Genomic DNA, 18487 nt, shown 5'->3' on the forward strand with positions numbered 1-18487 from the left:
CCATATCCAACACTTGCACGCAAAATGGTGTCAGACGGAGTCTGACACAACTTTAGCATACCGGTGGCCTAACGCGAGGAAAAGGGTACCCAACCAACTACAGTAGTGTGGAGCTTGGGGTTAGACCCAAGCCAGACATAGAACAAGGAATGACACAGCCCAACAGGAGCCAAACTAATGTCTCAGGTGGTTGAACATGCATTCCAACCACTATCCCTACTATACATTTAGAACCCCCCATAGCTCCCACCCCCCCCCCCCCCCCCCCCTTAAGGAACACACGCTTTGGGCTTTCACCCCAAGCCTCCCTTAGTACCAAGAGTTAGTCTCTGAGACAAACTTGAAACTTACTAAATATGGAATGGTGCTAGATTGCGAATTTGGACACAAGACGAACACCATTCTGTTTGGGCCGATCTCTACATTCCATAGATATGCCAAATGAGCTAATCTAAACACTTTCCATAAATAGTATTTGGGACCGAAATAAGACCAACACAAAAGGCGTGATAGCGAAGGTGTTTAGTAGACACGATAAGGTATCATCCAGTGATATTGAGGGACTAGTCTCAATACGCAAGGGTTCTTGTCACTAACAAGTGCAAGACAAAATGAGACAAGAACTCTTTACCGAGTTAAGCATGCTTAAGTAATAGCACATAGGAATTCCATCCTTATGCTCATCCGGTCTAAGTACACTTGAAATGCCCAGTTAACTCCATTAGCATAAGAGGGGATACTAAAGGGATCCAATTGTACCGATCTCCTGCCGTCATGGCAGTAAGAAAAGAATGTCCATAAGGACTGGCCGACAAATATTTTTCGATACCCGAAGTCACATTTGCGACAAGCTACTTAGTGAATAATGCAATATCATACTCTTGAAAGATCTCATTTATAGCATATGTGGTTTTCACCCTTTACCTTATAATAATTTATCATAGGATAATTATAGAGTAGAACTTAACTTTTAAGACACATGTGCCAAGGGCAACAAAGTGGGACCTAAGTTTCGAAGTTTTGAACTACTAAATAAAAAGATAGTGCCAAACTCCCAAACATGCAACTAAGGAGCAAAAGAACAAAAGTGTGGAGTAATTTCCAAGCATACAACCAAGGAATGAAAGAATAAGAGTATAAAGCAACATTAAAATAATTCTAGAGTATTTAACATTTTTTAACATGAAGTCTAATATGCAAAATGGAGCCAAACAAAGTTTCACACTATATTAGCATATTAATGGCCTAATGTGAAGAAATGAGTACTTCACCAACTAGTATGATATAGAAATTAAGTTTAGACTCAAAACAGACACAAAAAAAGAATAAACACATCTAAACAATATTTTAAGTTTGTTGGCCATACCTTACCTATCCATTATCTCTATTATACATTTGGAACCCCCTAAAACACAATATTAACTTCTAACTATACTGGTAATTGAAATATATTATTCAAACTTTTAAGCAATATTTTTTATGTTTTATTTTCCATCAATAGGATAATTAGGTTGAGTTTTTTTTCTTTTACCGAGTTTTCTTATAATAACTTTATCATTCTTTAACACATCACTTTTCATTCTTCATACACTATTGTTATCATCCTTATTGGTTAATTATTCAACTAAGTTTGCTGTATTGATGAGCATTTTTCCACTTGTCTAAAGTAACTTCATCTATAAAGCATTTATGCCACAATGTGGGACACACTATAAAGTGGGTTGTATAATATTAATTTAATATTAAATTATTTATACTTATATTAAATTTACTATAAAATTTCCAAATGTCTATTTTAATAAGATTTAAAACCTTACAGAAGTTTAAAATTTACTCTTATAATTGTTTTATAAGTAATGTTTTACTTCTTGATAAGTACAATAATATTTTTAGATATGGGTTTTGTTCCAAAGGTAAATTGGGGAATTAATCATACATTACTTCAACATGAAGTTCGCACTATTATTGATGGAATTCAAACCATTGAATCTCGAGTTAATAAATCTCGTCGTGATTATTTATCTAATTATGATGATTGGGAATCAGTAGATTTTGGGCGTGGAGCTGCTTTAATATTGTTTGAGCGCTTAGATGGAGATCCTCCAAATTGTATAGTGGGTAATGTTTTAAATACTGAAATTACAGGTACTGCAATTAGAACTGGTATTAATCTTTTAAAGAATAACTATAAATTAGAAATGATAAATGCATGCTCTAGCATGTGTGATATTACAAATAAAAATTATAGACTTAGATATATTGTTGACAAATGGTGGAATTATAGCTCTTCTATGAAACCTTTACAAATACCTTTCCCAAATTCTGTGGATTATATAAATTGTGATAACTCTAAAAGCACATTATATGCTAGATTTCCTAAGTATCATTTACTAACTAATGAATTTTTAATATCACCAAATGGTAAAAATATACTATATATATTATCAAATTGTACAATTGCATTATATTCTGGAAAAAAGCTCTTATGGATTTCTGATAATAAAAATGTTTATTGGGAATTATGCAAACTTGTATTACAAGAAAATGGTAATGTTTTATTGAAAACGAATAAAGAAAAACAAATGTGGTCCATAAATAAATATTGTAATTGTAAAATTATTACATTTATTACGGTTCAAAATGACTGTAATCTTGTAGTTTATTTATTTAGGCCATTAAAAAAAGTTTGGTGGGCTACAAATACTCATACTCATCAAGATTGTATCAAATAAATCTATAGTATACTAATTATTGAATCAATATAAATTGAGATTTATTTGATTAAGTTCGATGTTTTATAATTAATTTAACCAATATATGATTAAACTCATCTTGAAGTTTCTTTAACTTAGTCACTTTTGATTCTTCAAGACAAATGCGCAACTAGCAAATTCTTAAATGGATTTAATGTTTTGCCCTAGAGCTTTTGAAGCTATTAAAACAAGAAACGTTTATTCATCAGTCTATTTCCACGTCCAGTATATCATCCAGCTCCTCAACCACGGTGTGAGTGTGAGTCTCACCACCATCGCCTCTCATCCTCAGCTCCGCGATTTCCATGTCCAGCGTTGCATCCCGGACAAGATTTTGGAGCGAAATGTTCTTCGGACATCCTGGAACGACATACAGATGTCTTCAAGAGATTTGGAAGAAGCAAACCTGCAACGGCACAGCGCTTGCTCTGCAACCGGCTGCCGATGTAGCCTCTGGCAGCAGGAAGATCATATATATGCCGGCACTCGGAGCTGCGAAGCAAAAAACATGAATAAAAAAGGTGTGAGATGTTATTTCCTGCATACCATCGAACCGGATTCTCAAGCTCCGTGACGTGTTTTCCAGAGATCGGGCATGTTCGGTTCAAGATCCCGGCTTGAGTGGTGCACAGAATCTCCGCTTGCTCTTGTCCAGGCATTGGAACACCCGAGTTGTGAACGTTCTGATGAGATAAAACGTTTTATTGTAAAGAATGAAGAAGTTTCATACCCAAATGGCTTCCTCGAAGTGCTTGTAAATCGGGTGGTCCTTTGGATTCGTAGCTGGAAAAGCTTGCATCTCAGCCTCGCAAGATTTGCTAAAGTCTGTAGGCTATGACAAAACTCTCTTTTTAGTAGTTGAGAGAGTAGTATCCTACCTGATTTGCTGTAAACTGATAGCTCGCTTTGAGAGCCTGCATTGCCTTTCGGTGGCGCTCAAGCTCATCCGTAGCGGTCAAGAGCTCAAGAACTGCCTCATCCAGTTTTTTCACCTTGAAGGAAAAAAACAAGAGAACAGAGTGAGATTCATAGAAACTCTTGGCGAGAAAAAACCAAACCTCATCGCAGCCACGGGCTGCACGCTCCACATCCTCGGCGATGAGCTTAATCAACACTAGATTCGATTGCATATCCTGCCAATCGCCTCCTCATTCCCCCCGCCAGACGAAGAATAGAAAGAATCGCTCACCGAGACCAGCGATCGGGTGGAATCGTCGACACTGTCGAAAGCTCTGTCCATAGCGATTGCTGGCGCAGCGCCCACAAACCCTAGAATATTTCCACTAAATATCCCACGCAAAACGAGGCTTCCATTCAGGAGCTTTCTTCTTTCTCTCATTTAACCAAACCCTAATCTCATAACCGCCATTGTTGGGCGGAGAAGAGCGATCGAGAAGGAGCGATCGAGTTGGGGCTTTGCGGGGCGGCGGCGGCGCGGCGATCTTTCTCTCCCCGTCCATGGCAGGCGTCGCGACTCCCAACCACGCCCTCCTCTTCATTGCTGGCGGCGCCTACCTCTCGAGTAAGCAATCCTCCACAGATCTCTTTCCCCGGCGCATCGATCAGAATTTCGCGGAGCCGAGAGGTTTTAGCAGGGTTTATGTGACAAGGAATCCACGCCGGCCGCTGGCGCTGTCGGCATCGATCCAGCGCGCCCCCATTCGCGGGCCGAGCTTGAGCGTGGCGGTCAAGAAGCGGCGAGAATTGGGCCAAGCCCGAGCTTTCTGGAGCGATGCTTTTGAGGGCTACTTGGGCGAGGAGAACGAGCTCCCCCAGGACCCTTGGAACCGGCTCACGAGGTTCTTGCGGAGGAGCGTCTCGGGTGTTGGAAAGGGGCGGTCCGGGACTTTCTTGGAGCAAGTTTTTCTTTACGCTGTCTATGCCGCGGTGAGCTGCTTGGTCCAGCTTATAGGCCTGCGGTACATGGATCCACACAGGATCGACACGAAGAAGGCCACCGCCTGTAAGAAGGAGTTGTCCAAGCGCTTGGGACGTGATCTCAAGCAAACCAACATGTACGAGGTGCGTTACTTTGTGTTTGATCTTTTTTTTTTTCTTTCTTTGAGCTGGTTGACTGACGCATTTGTTTTCATTTGTTCTTCTTGCTGAAACAGGATATTATTGCTGGGAACGTCGTGAATCCGCAGGGGATTGACGTGACTTTTTCGTCCATCGGTGGATTGGAAGATGTGAAAGACTCTTTGTATGAGCTCGCGATTCTTCCTCTGCAACGCCCGGAGCTCTTCTCGCAGGGAAAGCTGCTGAGACCCCAGAAAGGAGTGCTTCTTTATGGACCACCGGGGACTGGGAAGACTCTTCTTGCGAAAGCACTCGCCAAGGAGGCGCGAGCGGTGTTTATAAACGTCCAGATCGCGAGTCTGATGAGCAAATGGTTGGGCGATGCACAGAAGCTCGGTATGTTTTGCTCTTTCATTGGTAGCTGATCGAATTTCTTTTCTTCGTACAGTGACTGCTGTATTTACCTTGGCTCACAAGCTCCAGCCTTCTATCATCTTCATCGATGAAGTGGACAGCTTCTTGGGACGTCGAGGAGTTACCAGTCACGAAGTCATGACTCAAATGAAGACTGAGTTTATGGCTCTATGGGATGGCTTGACCACTGATCGTAAGTTCACTTCAAAATCCTTTTTTCTCGATGTTTTGGCTTTTTGCTGACCACGAGCTTAATCCAGAGAATGCAAGGGTGCTTGTCTTGGCTGCCACGAACAGGCCATGGGAGCTGGACGAAGCCATCCTCCGCCGTCTTCCTCGAGCTTTCGAGATTGGTATGCCGGACGTGAAGCAGCGAGCGAGCATTCTCCAAGTTTTGCTCAAGGAAGAGCGAGTGGAGGACGACCTCGACATCGACTACTTGGCGAGCTTGTGTGACGGCTGCAGTGGATCCGACTTGACCGAGCTTTGCAAGCAGGCTGCCTATCTTCCTATCCGGGATCTCCTCGAGCAGGAAAAGCACGGGTTGTCATCTGGAAAGGTAAGGGAGTCCGATACATCTTTGCTTTGTTTTGACGATCGATCGATCTCTCTTCAGGTTGCAAGAAAGCTCAAGCAGAGTGACTTCGAGTCCGTTCTCATGAACAATCGCTCGTCCAAAGCGGCGGCATTCGAGTACCAAAGCAAGAAGCATTACGATAAGAACAATCGAGACAACATCCCAGTCTTCACCACCAGCGATTTTCCGTTCGCTTGCAACTAAGAAAAAGAAAACGAGGAAGGTACTCTCGATTACGAAGGATTCTTTGCGTGTAATAGATGGTTGCTAGACAAGAACTATGGCTCCACAGGATTATTTCTTCACAGGGAAACTTTAATAGATGCTTGAGTTTTAATCGGAAAGCTCTATTTTCTAGATGTAGTTAGTTACTATGGCCCGTTTATTTCGATTAGGGTTTCCATGGCACAGGGGAGCCATGGAAGAGGAAGCGCCTTCGCTGGAGCTCGGGCGCCTCGCGACAGGTAAGCGATGGATCGCGGCCTTGCTTTTCTTTCCGCTCCATAGATTGTGGCTGCCTGCATTGCATTCTCGCGTCGATCCAGCTCTTGCCGGTGGATTTCGTAGAGCTGCGTCGATTCTCTAGCTTCTGGATGGATTTCCTGCGTCCTTTTGCTCTTTTGTTGCGGATCGATCGCTTTCTTGGTCAAAATATCCGTTTTGAGCTGCTCTGGCTGTGGATTCTAAGCAAGGTTTTCGTGTTTTTGCTCTCTGGCAGGAATGCGGTACCGTGTTCATGTGTTATCCAACGAGAAAGGTCCGTTTTTTCCGTCTTTCAGTTTTTATAACGTCCCAGAACGCCCAGAACGGTGGCCGAGAGAAGGAACCAACTATCTTTGCCTACACCGCAGCGTTACCTAGAGGTTAGCAAGGGATGGAGCAGCAGCGCTCGAGGCAGCACGTCGAAAAGCCGAGGCTGGAGATTCCAGACTCGAAGCTCTCGCCAGGAAATGCATCGTCTTCGTCCCCACGAAGCATGCATGGATTTCCAACGAGTCCCGAGTATGTCTCCTCGTCTGGCAGAGACGTCAAGAGCTTCGAGGATTGGTCTTCCCAGTCCGCGGCTTCTCTCGTCCCGGCTATCAGCTCCCAGGATGATGCCGCTGGTGTTGTTGAGGTGGTGGGAAGGAAGAGGCTACACTTCTACGTTGGGGAGTTCGTGCTGGTTAGATGCAACCATACCAAATGGCTGCTGGGACAAGTTCGTCGCTCGTCGAGGAATGGAGTCATAGTTTGGGTTGGAGCTGCGCAGACACTCGTCAATGTTCCCTATGATTTACTGGTTTCGCATTTCGTGAAGCTTGACAGCCCGTCGCTGCCGGCGTCTCCACCATCAAGTTTGCCTCCGGAGACTTTGGTCGAGGTTGGCCGGGATGGACAGATCTTGGCACCGTTCCAGTGTGTTCGTCCGGCACATCTATCGCACAGGAAGCTCTTTCAGCCACTCAAGTTTTTCTCGACGGACGGGAACCAGGGAAACAGTGCTTTTGCTGCGGCTAGTTCGATGCAACACAACGAAGTCAGGGAAGGGGGCAGCGATGGAGTCCGGAGGGAGATGCTCTTTCTTGCAGACCGTGGCTCGGCTTCACTTCCGGCTTATACTCCCGGGAAATTGGAGACTCTTGAAGTGTTCAAAGGCTTGAAAGACACACAAGAAGCCGGGCAGAGGACTTCGCAGCCTTCGTACTCGCTTTGCAGATTTAGATTCTCGGAAGACGATACGTCGTCCATTGCGAGTAGAGCTAGCGAATCTGTTTCGACAGGAAACAATCGTTTGATCAAGAAATGGGCAAGTTCGAGTGGATCACGGTGATAAAAAACGGCTTGGACATCAGAAAGACGCAGTGTAATTACTAGGAGGTGAGCTCTCAAAAGTTTTCTTCTTCTTTGTTTTTTTTTTTTTTTCCTCTGCGGCTTAGCTAACGCTTCTCTTTCTTTCTTGACAGGTTGTTTAAAAGTTTGTACTTTTGACTCACAGAGAAATAAAATTCTGGTGGTTGAATCACCTCAAAGGTAGGGTTTTCTTTAATTCACGTGCTGCTTAGGTCGAAGGCGGAGCTTCGTCTTCGTCGCACGTAACTTCCAGAAAGTTCTTGATAGATTCTGAGGCGTGAGTATATGCAGGTTTTCAATGGCCTATCCTCCAGATTTACCAGGTTGAAGGAGCAGCATTTTTATTCTTCTTTCTTTTGTTTCTCTTGTCCTGATGAAAAACTGTTTGCAGCCAAGGAAGATCTGGCGAGTGCACACAGCACAGACTTATCGCCTTCAGCAACAACGATTGCATTTGAGCCGGTCCTTCCAGTGTTACGAGTACCAGTTCCTGCCGGAAGTGATGATGATCCTTCGAAAGGTCCATTCGTTTTGGCATTCAAGGACGAGGCAAGCTGGAGCCGTGCATGGCAGAACTGCGAAAAACAAATTACTTCACAGTGCGAGGTACGTAAGCCTTAGAAATTGAATGGGAGCACCTACTCACTTCGTTTTTCCTAGGCTGCTACTATGAAGGGTTGTTCGATCACTGCCTCAAAGGCTTGCCGCTCCCCCTGGTGGAAAGCGTTCGTCCCAAATTTTAATACCAGCACGGAAGGCCGAGAAGCTTGCGAGGAGAAGGCCATGATGGCTTGTCTTGCTGCGTCTAGACGAGACGGGATTAAGTTCGCGAGGGGAGTTTGCGAAGAGGTGTTCGGTGATGCAAGGATAGCGAACAAGCTCCAGTTTGCTAATCCACAAGGACACACAAACAGATCGACAGAGAACGCATCGACAAGCAACCACAACCAAGTCTTGATCGAGAATCCAGGCTCCACAAACTTTAGAGGGAGGTCTCTTACGGATGGAGCAGACGACAAGCATTACCAAAGCTCTCTGGGGAAGCGAATGCTCTAGAATGGATGGGAAGGTGGTCTGGTCTCTCCGAAAGAGAAGAGCGATGCAATAGCAGCAGGAGTAATGGACCAACCGAAACTGTGGCTCGAGTTTGTGAGCGAAGCTGTGACAAAGCTAAGGAAATCTTTCAAGGACTAAAGGAAAGAGGAAGAGAAATAATTATGGGTTCGAACTCTCAGCAGATTCAGTATTCCAAGTTCATCGAGCTCCCTGGCAAAAGTGAAGGTCAGGTACGTGTGGAACGCAGCCATGCTTGGACCCAGTGCCAGTGAGTTTGTGCAGCTAGGAGTGTTAAGACTGCATGGCTTCTCATGGTTTACAAGGGCTTCTCATGGTTTACAAGTGACCAGACTACACGAAGAATTTGCTGCAAAAGCATTGGAAGTTGAATTCCTGGTGAGTTGTCTTGGCAATCTTGCAACATGCGAGAGGAGTACAGTGAAATTTTCCACTTGGCACCGCAGCTGAATAGACCAGTCTTGCAAAACACCTGCAGCCAACTCAAATCTGAAGCAATCAATTGTTTTCGCTTTTGAAGATGAGTGTGCAGCAATAAAGAGTTTATCAAGAAGCTTTCTGGAGAATTTGGCTGAGACCTATTAAGGTGGAGATTGTTACACCTTTTTTTCTTTAGTAAAGGTCAAAAGGTAAGGGAATATTCACAGTAGAGTCTAGTACTTGGCATGATCAGGTATCTTGAGATATTCAGTAGATCTGTGTGTCATGCATGACCTGGGAGGAGTCTTGGTTACTGTTGCTTGCATAAAAAATAGTCAATATTAAATTTAACATAGTACATACAATGTGTCTACAAATGTATACACAACTTTAAACAGAAGATAATATTTTTAGAAGAGTGATACTATTACTAATCTAAATAATTAAAACCACTATAAAATTATTTTATTTATAAATCTAAAATATGTTATTTTTAGCATTTATAATCCTATTTTTTGTAGATATAGTTTCAAATGCAATAGTTTGGGGAGATAATTACACATTAATTCAAGATGAAGTTGCTATAATTATTGAACATGGATTTAGAGTACTTGAAGCACAAATTAATAATTCATTTCCTGATTATTCTTCTACTTATGACAATTGGATGTCTGTAAATTTTGGTAGAGGAGCTACTCTTTTAATGATAAATCGTATGGAAGCAAATCCTCCAAATTGTTTATTTGGTAAGGATAAATTTGAATATACAGTTAATGGTCATGCACTTAGAAGTGGATTTGTGCGTTTTTCTGTTCATGATGCAAAAGATCATTGACTCCAAGAACAACAAAGCCTCCAACAAGTGCAGCTGCACTTGCGTGCCTCGCAATGATTCCAGCAGCGCTAAGTCATTAAGAAAAATTTATACTGATGCAATGCTAAAAGCACACTCTAATATGTGTGATATTAAATCTTTAAACTATAGAATTGCATATGCTACATATTAATGGTGGAATATTACTGATGATATTTACAGTTTAAAATCTTTACATACCATTTCTTATAAAGATCCTAAAACTTGTGATACTAAAAAAAGTACATTATTTTCAGGTTTTTATAAACATAACTTAAGAACTTATGAATATTTAATATCTCCAAATGGAAAAAATATACTTTTTATATCCACAAACTGTAAACTTATATTATATTCTGGTAGAAAACTTGTGCGGATGTCTAGAGTTATAGAAACATATATTGGATTTTGTGAACTTACCTTAAAAAATGATGGTAATCTTGTATTAAAGACAAAATTAAAAAAATTAATTTGGTCTATTGATAAATATTGCATTAGTCAACCTTACTGTTTATTTCTTACATTCATGCAATACAAAATGATTGTAATCTTGTAGTTTATTCACTAAAATCGCCAAATCATATTTGGTGGTCTACAGGAACACAAAATCATCCCAATTGTATAAAATGATATATATTTCATTAATTTAACAAGTTTACATTAATAATAGCTAATGATAAATATTTTAAAATAAATTATGCCAAATATAGTTTATATATTTAAGATATTTCACTACAGACTTTCATTTCAACTTTATTATATATTTTTTAATTAATTTGCTAATATTTCTTGTTATGAGCAGTTAAATACTATACTACAAAACATTAGTGCCATATACATATATGTATTGAAAGACCTTACACTATCCTTCCCTCTGGAAAATGAAAAGGTGATAATGATAAGTCAGGTGGAATCAATATTTTTTGAATTCAAATTAAAATTTTTGTTTTGTTTTAATTAATTTGAATTCAAATTAAAACTGTTCAATTAGCATCACAAAAAGTTAAAGAAATCAATAGATTTTAACTCCTTATGTCATCATAATAAATTTTATTAGCTTCTTTTTAGATAAAAAATCAGAATAAACTTGATTAGAGAGCAATTGATAAAAATAAAAATTAAGATTTGCTTTAAGAGAGGTAGTTCAAAAACATTTCTAGTGATATTATTAATCTTGGTTAATATTTTTAATAAACATGATTTTTGACTAGGCTTGAGTGCAAAGCCTCATCTAACTCTCCCCTCTCTCCTGTTCTCTCCTCTCTTTCTAACTCTCCTCTCTTCTCTTCTCCTTTTCCTCTCCTTCTCACTCTTGATAGCAGCTCTATCATGTGCAAAGGGAATTGGGTGATATTTTTCTATACACAAGCTTGGCCTTGGCCATCTACAGCCTTATTGCTGCCATGGCCAAGTCTGGCAGGATGTATGGGCACCCAGCTCCTTAAGAGCCAATAGGGTGGTTACTCTAGGCATCCTTGACAAGGAAGACAATGAGAGATCTTTTTACCTTTTGTGATTGCCACACATACATGAATGTGACATAAGGAAGGCAATATAAGAGTAGTGCACCATGACAGATTTGATTGGCCCAAAGAAATCTCTACTGTTGAGAGGGAAGCCATTCAATGGTGGGGAGAACACTCTATTACACTCTAAAATCCTACTTAAATATATTTATTGTGTGAAGTCCTAGAAAATAGGGAAGAAAGGGAATATACCCTTATGCCCAGAATATTTCTACAGTAGAATATTCTAGGGAATTTCACTCAAGTTTAAACCATCTCCTAACAGGTGATCATGAGGGAATGCATTAGCTCTATCACACAAGGACCCACAGCAAAAGTGCTAGAGTAGAATTTAAAGTGATACCCTATGTTGACAACTACTGCAAGGAGAAAATACTAAAGAAAAAACAAAAAGAAGAAAGAAGAAAGAGAGAAGAGAATGTAGAGTTCTAAAGTCAAGGGGAAAACCACATGGCAAACTGGACAAAAGAATTAGACACTACAGCAAGAAGAGATAGTGGAGAAAAGAAAAGTGAAAATGAAATAAATAAAAGAGAAGAAAAAAGGAAAAAACAAAGGAAGAATAAAAAAGAAGAAGATGAAAACATGAAATCAAGTAGGAGAACAACATACCTAGACTCCAATTTAAGGCATTTTCACCTCTGGAAAGTGCCTTAAACATAGCTTAACTACGTTCAAAGTTCCAATAGAATGAATGAATAAATGTGGGATTGGGTAAAACATCTACCCAAAGTAATATTTGGGCTCACGGTGATAATATATCTAAATCTCATCCCATAATCACATGCATTACAAAGGTGAATATAATAATTATATTTTTCTCAAGTTTTAGAGAAGATAAGAATGTTAAAAAAAAGATGATAATAAAGAGATTAATAAAATCATAAAAGATGCCATTCATCATATTTTGGAAAACTAGAAGAATATTAGTTAAACCAAAAGGCATCACAATATATTTAAATTGGCTATAACAAATATAAAAAAGTGCTTTTCACTCATCACCTTTCTGAATATGGGTGAATTTATAAATGCCAGACAAGTTAATGTTATTAAACAACTATGTCTTGGAGAGCCATTCCAACATCTCAAAGATCAAAAGAAATGGATATTAATTGGGAACTGTGATTTTGTGATTCAAAGTTTGGTTCTAAAACAAGAAACTATTGTTTATGTTAAATATTTTATTGGAAGTTGCAATTTATTGGAGTTGCAAGTGAAATACTATTAAATTGATTTAATATATTTTATATAACTTTTGCAAATTATTAAGAGCTTACTGAAGCTCTAAGGAAGCCATTGATATCAAAGTGTTTAAACTATCACAGGCTTGTCATCAGAAGGAGGGGAGAGTATAAAACTACTAAAATACTAAAATAATAGAGAATAAAAGATGGATTTATGTTTGATCAAGTGTAAAACCTGTAAATTATAGAGGTTTTAGAAACTAATTTAAATTTTAATCTGGATAAATTCCATGCTAATTCTAGATGCCCTTCCATATGCATAGCAAGTCTTTAAGTTTAAATCCCATGAGCAAAAGTTTTGGGTTCAATTCCTACAATGGCCAATAATAATGAATATACTCCTTAGTAAATACAGAGAGAAGGCAAATATATGATATTAAGAGCATCAAAAGGTAAATGAATGTATTCATAATTACAAGGAAAAATCATAAAATAAATATTTTTTAGTTCTAAACTTTGAATTTAAAATTTACTTTATTTAGAAGATAAAATTCATCAAAATAAGCACATAAAATGTAGTAGATAATTTATAAATGAATAATTTTAGTTAAATAAAGTGTGATTTCTCATATTAGACAATTACTATTTTTCGTTAGATTAAGTTAAACTACATTAGTGTAGTTAAAAGATAAAAATCATATTTTATAATTATTAATAATTATCTTCTATGACTAGTATTAGTAATTAATACACTCACATTAATGAAGTTGAGGGGTAGCTTTGATTGTTTTTAAGAAGTGTTAGGATTTAGGATTTTGGTTTAGATCTATCTTTTGCATATAATTGTTCTTAACTTCTTCTCTTTTATTCTTTTCTTTTTGTTCATCTTTATGGTAGAGTAATAGACTCCTCCTCCTTTGACTCTAGAATAACGGTTGGTGCAATTGCTTGATGCTATGTAATTGCAATTGAACAATCAGATTTAGTTGATGGTAGCATTCATAGTACGTGGTATAGCTCCTCCTACTCTTGCTGCTAATTCTCACGTCTGGCTTGAGTTCTTCCATGAGAATCTTAGGGATGATATATACTATTGGTTTTATCAATTTAGGGTGATTGTCATATATCATTTTTCAGATGATGCTTGGCATTTGCATGAGTTTCCCACATGTCTTCAAGGGATGGCATTACAATGGTACAATGGTTTAAATGTAACCACTTATAAGGATTGGAACAATCTCTCTGATGTCTTCAATTGTGCATTTAGACATGTTGATAATTGTAAAGGCTCAAGTTTATCTTCTATTACTTTGCCTGTTACCACATGTTACCATTTACATTTGTGTTATGTGAAAGAGTCAATTTTCATTTTTTATGGCAACAACCATACACACATATGTCCACGAGATGAGGCAGACTTTGGTGTGCATATAGGTAATTTCAAGCTTGAGTTATAATCATTGCAAATGGTGCCAAGTTAAGTTTTTGACCTCATCCTTATTATGGATTGGTTGCAATGCAATCATGCTAAATGTGGCTTTGAGGCTTCTCCCCTTTATCTCATACTTTTTTATATTTTTTCCATTCCTTTCACTTTTATTCTTTTTTGTCCTTTTACTTCTACCTTTGCTTCTATCATTTTTATCTCCTCATTACTTCTTATTGTATTTCCATTTTATTCCTTTCTTCTTTTTTCCAATCCCTCTAACGGTCTTTGTATTGTAGCAGTTGACTGCTTTATGAAGGAGTATGCCAATCTCTTTGAATTTGACTTGTCATTTGAAGGCAAGATTGCAACATGTCATCTTATTCTAACTAGGGATGCTTATCTAATCAAGGTTCTTGTTCGTTATTAGTCACCTAAAAAGGTTAAGATTTTATTTGCAAATGTCAAAGAGATGTTGAAAAGGGGTGTTATTCGAAAGTCATAGAGTCCTTGAGCGTGTGAACCTCATCTTGTGACAAAGTCTAATGGGTGTATTCATTTTTGCATCAATTATCATCCGTTAAATAAAGTAATGATCTCAACTATATACCCTCTTCCTCACACTGCTGATCTTTTGAATCATTTGGGGAGAAGTTGTTGGTTGACCAAGTTAAATCTTACTTTTGGTTATTAGTAAGTATCAGTGGCTAAAGATGATATTCCTAATATTAATTTTCATATATTATTTTATTTGTACAAGTTCTTGATGATGCTATTTGGTTTGTAGTATGCTTTAGCAACTTTTCAGCAAATGATGGGTGAGGTTCTTTGTGATATGCTAAAAATGACTATTGACTTTATCAATAATGTTTTAATCCACTCGAAGGGGACATGGGAGGAATACATTTCTGATGTTTGTAAAGTGTTGGATTGGCATCAGGAAGTTAGTTTAAAGCTGAAGTAGTTGAAGTGGATGTTTAGGTTCAAGGACACTACTTATCTTGGGTACTATATTTCTCATAAGGGTTTGCAAATTAATCTTGACAAACTTGTAACTATTCTAAAGTTCTTTACTCCAAAGTCTATGAATGATATGTAGCACTTCCTGGGCAACATGTAGTATCTCAGTCATTTTGTTAATCATCTTTCTAATCACATTATATCATTGCGAGCATTGTTGAAGTCATCAATCTCATCTTTTATTTGGTCTGCAAACTGTGAGCAAGCGTTTACGGATCTCAAAGCTATTGATAGCTCTGTAAGCTCCTGAGTTTGGACTTCCTGTGTCGCGCATGTGACTTCGGGTATCGAAAGTTACCTGTCGGCTAGTCCTTACGGACACTCTTACCTTACTGCCACGATGGCAGGAGGTCGGTATTGCTGGACCCGTTATCAGTTTCCACCTAAGCTAGTTGAGAAACTGATCATCACATGTGCACTTAGACCGGAAGGGCACTAAGGAAGGAAATCCTAAGTTGTCATTTAGTCAAGCAGACTTGACACGGTGATGAGAAACTCATGATGTTGGCTTGCACTTGCTAGTGTTAGGAACCCCCGCGATATTGAGATTGGTCCCTCAATATCGCTACATGATAGCTTACCGTGTCTGCCAAACACCCTCGCTATCATGCCCTTAGCGTTAGTCTCAATTCGGTCCCAAATGCTATTTATGGAAAGTGTCCAGATTTGCTCATTTAGCATATCTACGGAATGTAGAGATCGGCCTGAACACAATGGTGTTCGTCCCGTGTCCAAATTCGCAATCTAAGGACATTCCATATTTAGTAAGTTTCGAGCTTGTCCCAGAGACTAACTCCTGGTACTAAGGGAGGCTTGGGGTGAAAGCCCAAAGCGTGTGTTCCTCAAGGGGGGGGGGGGGCTGTGGGGGGTTCCAAATGTATAGTAGGGATAGTGGGTAGGTTGGGCATGGCCGACCAACCTGAGGCATAGTCTAGTTCCCGCTTGCGTGCCTGTCCTTGTTCTGCGTCCGGCTTGGGTCTAAGCCCAAGTTCCATTCCATGCTAGCTGGTGGAGTACCCATATCCTCACGTTAAGCCACCGGTATGCCGAAATAGCGCCAGACTCCGTTTGGCTCCGTTTTGCGTGCTGGTCCTGGCGTTGGTATGCTGGTTGCTCCAGGACTGTTCCAAGTCGCTCTGGGCTCCTGTCCCTTCGCTCCTTGGGCTATATGCTCGGGAGTTGCTCTGTGGTCCGGTTCCATCACTCCTTGGCGTCACGCTTGGGAGTTTGGCACCGTTCCTTCGTTCAGTGGCCCAAGGCCCTGAACCTTGGGTTCCTATGGACACGTGGCACGGACACGTGGTATGTGACACGTGGCATCTGTCACATGGCACAAAGAGGGTTTAGGTTCCGCTTCGTGGTGTTATCCTATGGTAAATCACCATAGGATAAAGGGTCAAAACCACGTGCGCTACATTTGGTATCAGAGGATGAGTCTCAGCGAGTACTATTCAATGAGATTGGGCAACTAGTCTTGTTGCATACGCAGAGATGAAAACGATGATCCGAGTGGGTACACGTTTGGGTGCAAAGGCTTTGCAATTGGTTCCTTGGGTATGGATATTGTTACCTTATTGTACCTTATGATGTGAGCTTGCGCTTGGGCTCATAGGACGGATTTGAGTTGTTCTGGTAGCACGAGTTTAAGCTTGAGCTCGTGAGTGAGGCACATTAGCAACTCGAGGTTACACTTTGAGTTGGCAGGATTAATGTTAGCCTATCGGTGGTTCCATGAGTTGTTCCATGTACCGTGGGTGAAAGTAAACTTTCCCTGAGTTTGCTATGAATGGCAAATAGGCTGGTCCGTAGCTGTTTAGCACGGCACTAGTGGATCCTTCCTAGGTATGATTATAAGTGGATCAATCAAGACTATATGGATTAGTCTATTGGTTCAAATAATCATGGCCGTGCTCTCTCATAAACTTTTCTTGGATTGAATTGAAGGCAGTGCGAAAGCAAGCTTGAGGTTTGGTCAAAGATGAGACCGGAAAGAGAGTCGTCAGGGACGAAGGATCAAATACGTAAATCATTTTCTCTTCTTGGAGAGATGATTTGCAACGAGGTGTTAACTCATTGCTTGTGTTCACATTATGCAATCAAGAGTCCCTACCTTGATGCATGTTGGAAGTGATGGTCTTACAAGTGGTGAATTGTGGGATGGATAGCGGTGAAACGTTAAACCATTTTGTCTAAAGCTTGCTATTGGAAGACTTGGGTTGCAATGCTCAATTCTTTTCTGGGGAACCTTGCTATTGCTCCTTGAGTAGCTTGGTGTTGAAATAGTTTTGAGATTGGTCGGAAAGAGAGTGGCATAAGCTTGTCTGTGTTGTGAACAAAAGTTAGTGGTGTTGGGTGTCGTAAATCTCTATTGGTGGAGTGTGGTATTTATGTTGCATTTTGTCGAATCGAGTTGGCATTTGATACTCACATAAACATTTGAAGTAATGACATAAGCTTTGCTCATTGCGTTACTCAATTGATGATCAAGTCATTGTGATTTATATCATATCCATGTGATAATGAGCAATGTGTTTACGAAGTTGCTTGGTTAAATGATGATCAACCCCAAAGTGGTTGATGGAGAAGCTAGTCTACTTGCACGTAGTAGCATTGTAGTAGCCTTGACTAGATTCTCAATGGTGGTCCATTATGCTAAGCTTATGTTGGTACCTTGTTTCCTTGAGGGTTTGCCCATAAGGTGTTGGGAATGGGTTGTAGCATTCATTTGCTATAGCTCATTTATTGATCCGTTAGCACTTGGAGTAGATTATTGGATGGAGAAGGTGTGAGGTTGATGCATTGACATCGCTAGCACTTATGTTATGGAAGTGACATTGTTGATTCGAGTGATGAGGAATTTTCCTTAGAGCTTGATTTTCCATGTCATTTTTCTTGTTAGTGTTTTGGCTTCACATTGGATCTTGAAGGTAGTTGAAGAAGAGTGTTAGTGCAATGTGGATATCCGATGATGTGGTCTTTGTGATCAAGCCTTGGATGCTCATTTTGCACTTTGCGGATGTCGGTGTTGGATGTCGGTTATATGGGCAAAGATGTTCGATGCTTAAGCATGTTGTTCGATCATGAGAATTTGTGTTGAGGTGAGCCTATGTGAAGTTGTTGGTAGGAGGAAGTTGGTTGAGTCTTGAAAGTTTGCAATCCTGGACTGAGAGTCATTCTTTCTCTAGGATGGGAAATTTTCCACAAATTTTCTTAGACTTTTCCAATGGCTGGTCTAATGATCATTTTGTCCGAAAACCATTCCGTTTTCGAAAGCCAGTACAAACTAGTGAAGGGGTTGGAGTTGACTTCGGTTAACTTAGATCTTGGTAGGTAGTTTGTATGATGCAACCCGAAAGGGATGCTGACTTTTGGGGCTAAGGCAATTGAG

The 18487-nt window shown here is 39.9% G+C and overlaps 4 protein-coding genes across 5 annotated transcripts; 3 read left to right on the forward strand and 1 right to left on the reverse strand.

Annotated features, from left to right (window-relative positions):
* Nucleotides 1-2884: 2884 nt before the first annotated feature.
* LOC9657671 (E3 SUMO-protein ligase MMS21) lies at nucleotides 2885-4142 on the reverse strand. Of its 2 annotated transcripts, none has more exons than XM_024679313.1 (7): nucleotides 3943-4142; nucleotides 3812-3886; nucleotides 3632-3745; nucleotides 3484-3585; nucleotides 3300-3436; nucleotides 3160-3245; nucleotides 2885-3102 (listed from the first exon to the last, which is right to left on the reverse strand). In XM_024679313.1, the coding sequence occupies exons 1-7, from the start codon at nucleotides 4090-4092 to the stop codon at nucleotides 3020-3022; spliced, it is 747 nt and encodes a 248-aa protein (XP_024535081.1). In that variant the 5' UTR covers nucleotides 4093-4142; the 3' UTR covers nucleotides 2885-3019. The 2 variants fall into 2 exon arrangements, with proteins under 2 accessions (XP_024535081.1, XP_002974439.2); XM_002974393.2 differs by having other exon boundaries at nucleotides 2885-3113; nucleotides 3943-4140.
* LOC9658382 (ATPase family AAA domain-containing protein 1) lies at nucleotides 4097-6107 on the forward strand. Its single transcript, XM_002974219.2, has 5 exons — nucleotides 4097-4775; nucleotides 4868-5168; nucleotides 5221-5379; nucleotides 5447-5745; nucleotides 5803-6107. Exons 1-5 carry the CDS (start codon nucleotides 4212-4214, stop codon nucleotides 5965-5967), a joined length of 1488 nt encoding a protein of 495 aa, XP_002974265.2. The 5' UTR covers nucleotides 4097-4211; the 3' UTR covers nucleotides 5968-6107.
* Nucleotides 6108-6162: 55 nt separating this feature from the next.
* Nucleotides 6163-7775, forward strand: LOC112347844. Its single transcript, XM_024679384.1, has 4 exons — nucleotides 6163-6227; nucleotides 6482-6520; nucleotides 6569-7623; nucleotides 7710-7775. Exon 3 carries the CDS (start codon nucleotides 6638-6640, stop codon nucleotides 7574-7576), a length of 939 nt encoding a protein of 312 aa, XP_024535152.1. The 5' UTR covers nucleotides 6163-6227; nucleotides 6482-6520; nucleotides 6569-6637; the 3' UTR covers nucleotides 7577-7623; nucleotides 7710-7775.
* A 17-nt stretch (nucleotides 7776-7792) lies between these two features.
* Nucleotides 7793-8820, forward strand: LOC9657672. The gene is made up of 3 exons (XM_024679385.1): nucleotides 7793-7919; nucleotides 7988-8202; nucleotides 8257-8820. Exons 1-3 carry the CDS (start codon nucleotides 7895-7897, stop codon nucleotides 8650-8652), a joined length of 636 nt encoding a protein of 211 aa, XP_024535153.1. The 5' UTR covers nucleotides 7793-7894; the 3' UTR covers nucleotides 8653-8820.
* The last annotated feature ends 9667 nt before the right edge of the window (nucleotides 8821-18487 follow it).

This window comes from Selaginella moellendorffii, unplaced genomic scaffold (genome assembly GCF_000143415.4).
Source record: "Selaginella moellendorffii unplaced genomic scaffold, v1.0 SELMOscaffold_24, whole genome shotgun sequence".
NCBI lineage: Eukaryota > Viridiplantae > Streptophyta > Lycopodiopsida > Selaginellales > Selaginellaceae > Selaginella > Selaginella moellendorffii.

Bases quoted from the DNA above. Each gene is read 5' to 3' on its own strand.
- LOC112347844 (XM_024679384.1), top strand. From the start codon at position 6,638: ATGGAGCAGCAGCGCTCGAGGCAGCACGTCGAAAAGCCGAGGCTGGAG.
- LOC9657671 (XM_002974393.2), bottom strand. From the start codon at position 4,092: ATGAGAGAAAGAAGAAAGCTCCTGAATGGAAGCCTCGTTTTGCGTGGG. The intron at 3,586-3,631 runs GTAGGATACTAC...GTTTTGTCATAG, and splicing joins ATCAGTTTACAGCAAATCAG to CCTACAGACTTTAGCAAATC. The intron at 3,246-3,299 runs GTATGCAGGAAA...TTTGCTTCGCAG, and splicing joins CTTGAGAATCCGGTTCGATG to CTCCGAGTGCCGGCATATAT.
- LOC9658382 (XM_002974219.2), top strand. From the start codon at position 4,212: ATGGCAGGCGTCGCGACTCCCAACCACGCCCTCCTCTTCATTGCTGGC. The intron at 4,776-4,867 runs GTGCGTTACTTT...TTGCTGAAACAG, and splicing joins AGCAAACCAACATGTACGAG to GATATTATTGCTGGGAACGT. The intron at 5,380-5,446 runs GTAAGTTCACTT...AGCTTAATCCAG, and splicing joins GGATGGCTTGACCACTGATC to AGAATGCAAGGGTGCTTGTC.
- LOC9657672 (XM_024679385.1), top strand. From the start codon at position 7,895: ATGGCCTATCCTCCAGATTTACCAG. The intron at 7,920-7,987 runs GTTGAAGGAGCA...AACTGTTTGCAG, and splicing joins CTATCCTCCAGATTTACCAG to CCAAGGAAGATCTGGCGAGT. The intron at 8,203-8,256 runs GTACGTAAGCCT...CGTTTTTCCTAG, and splicing joins AAATTACTTCACAGTGCGAG to GCTGCTACTATGAAGGGTTG.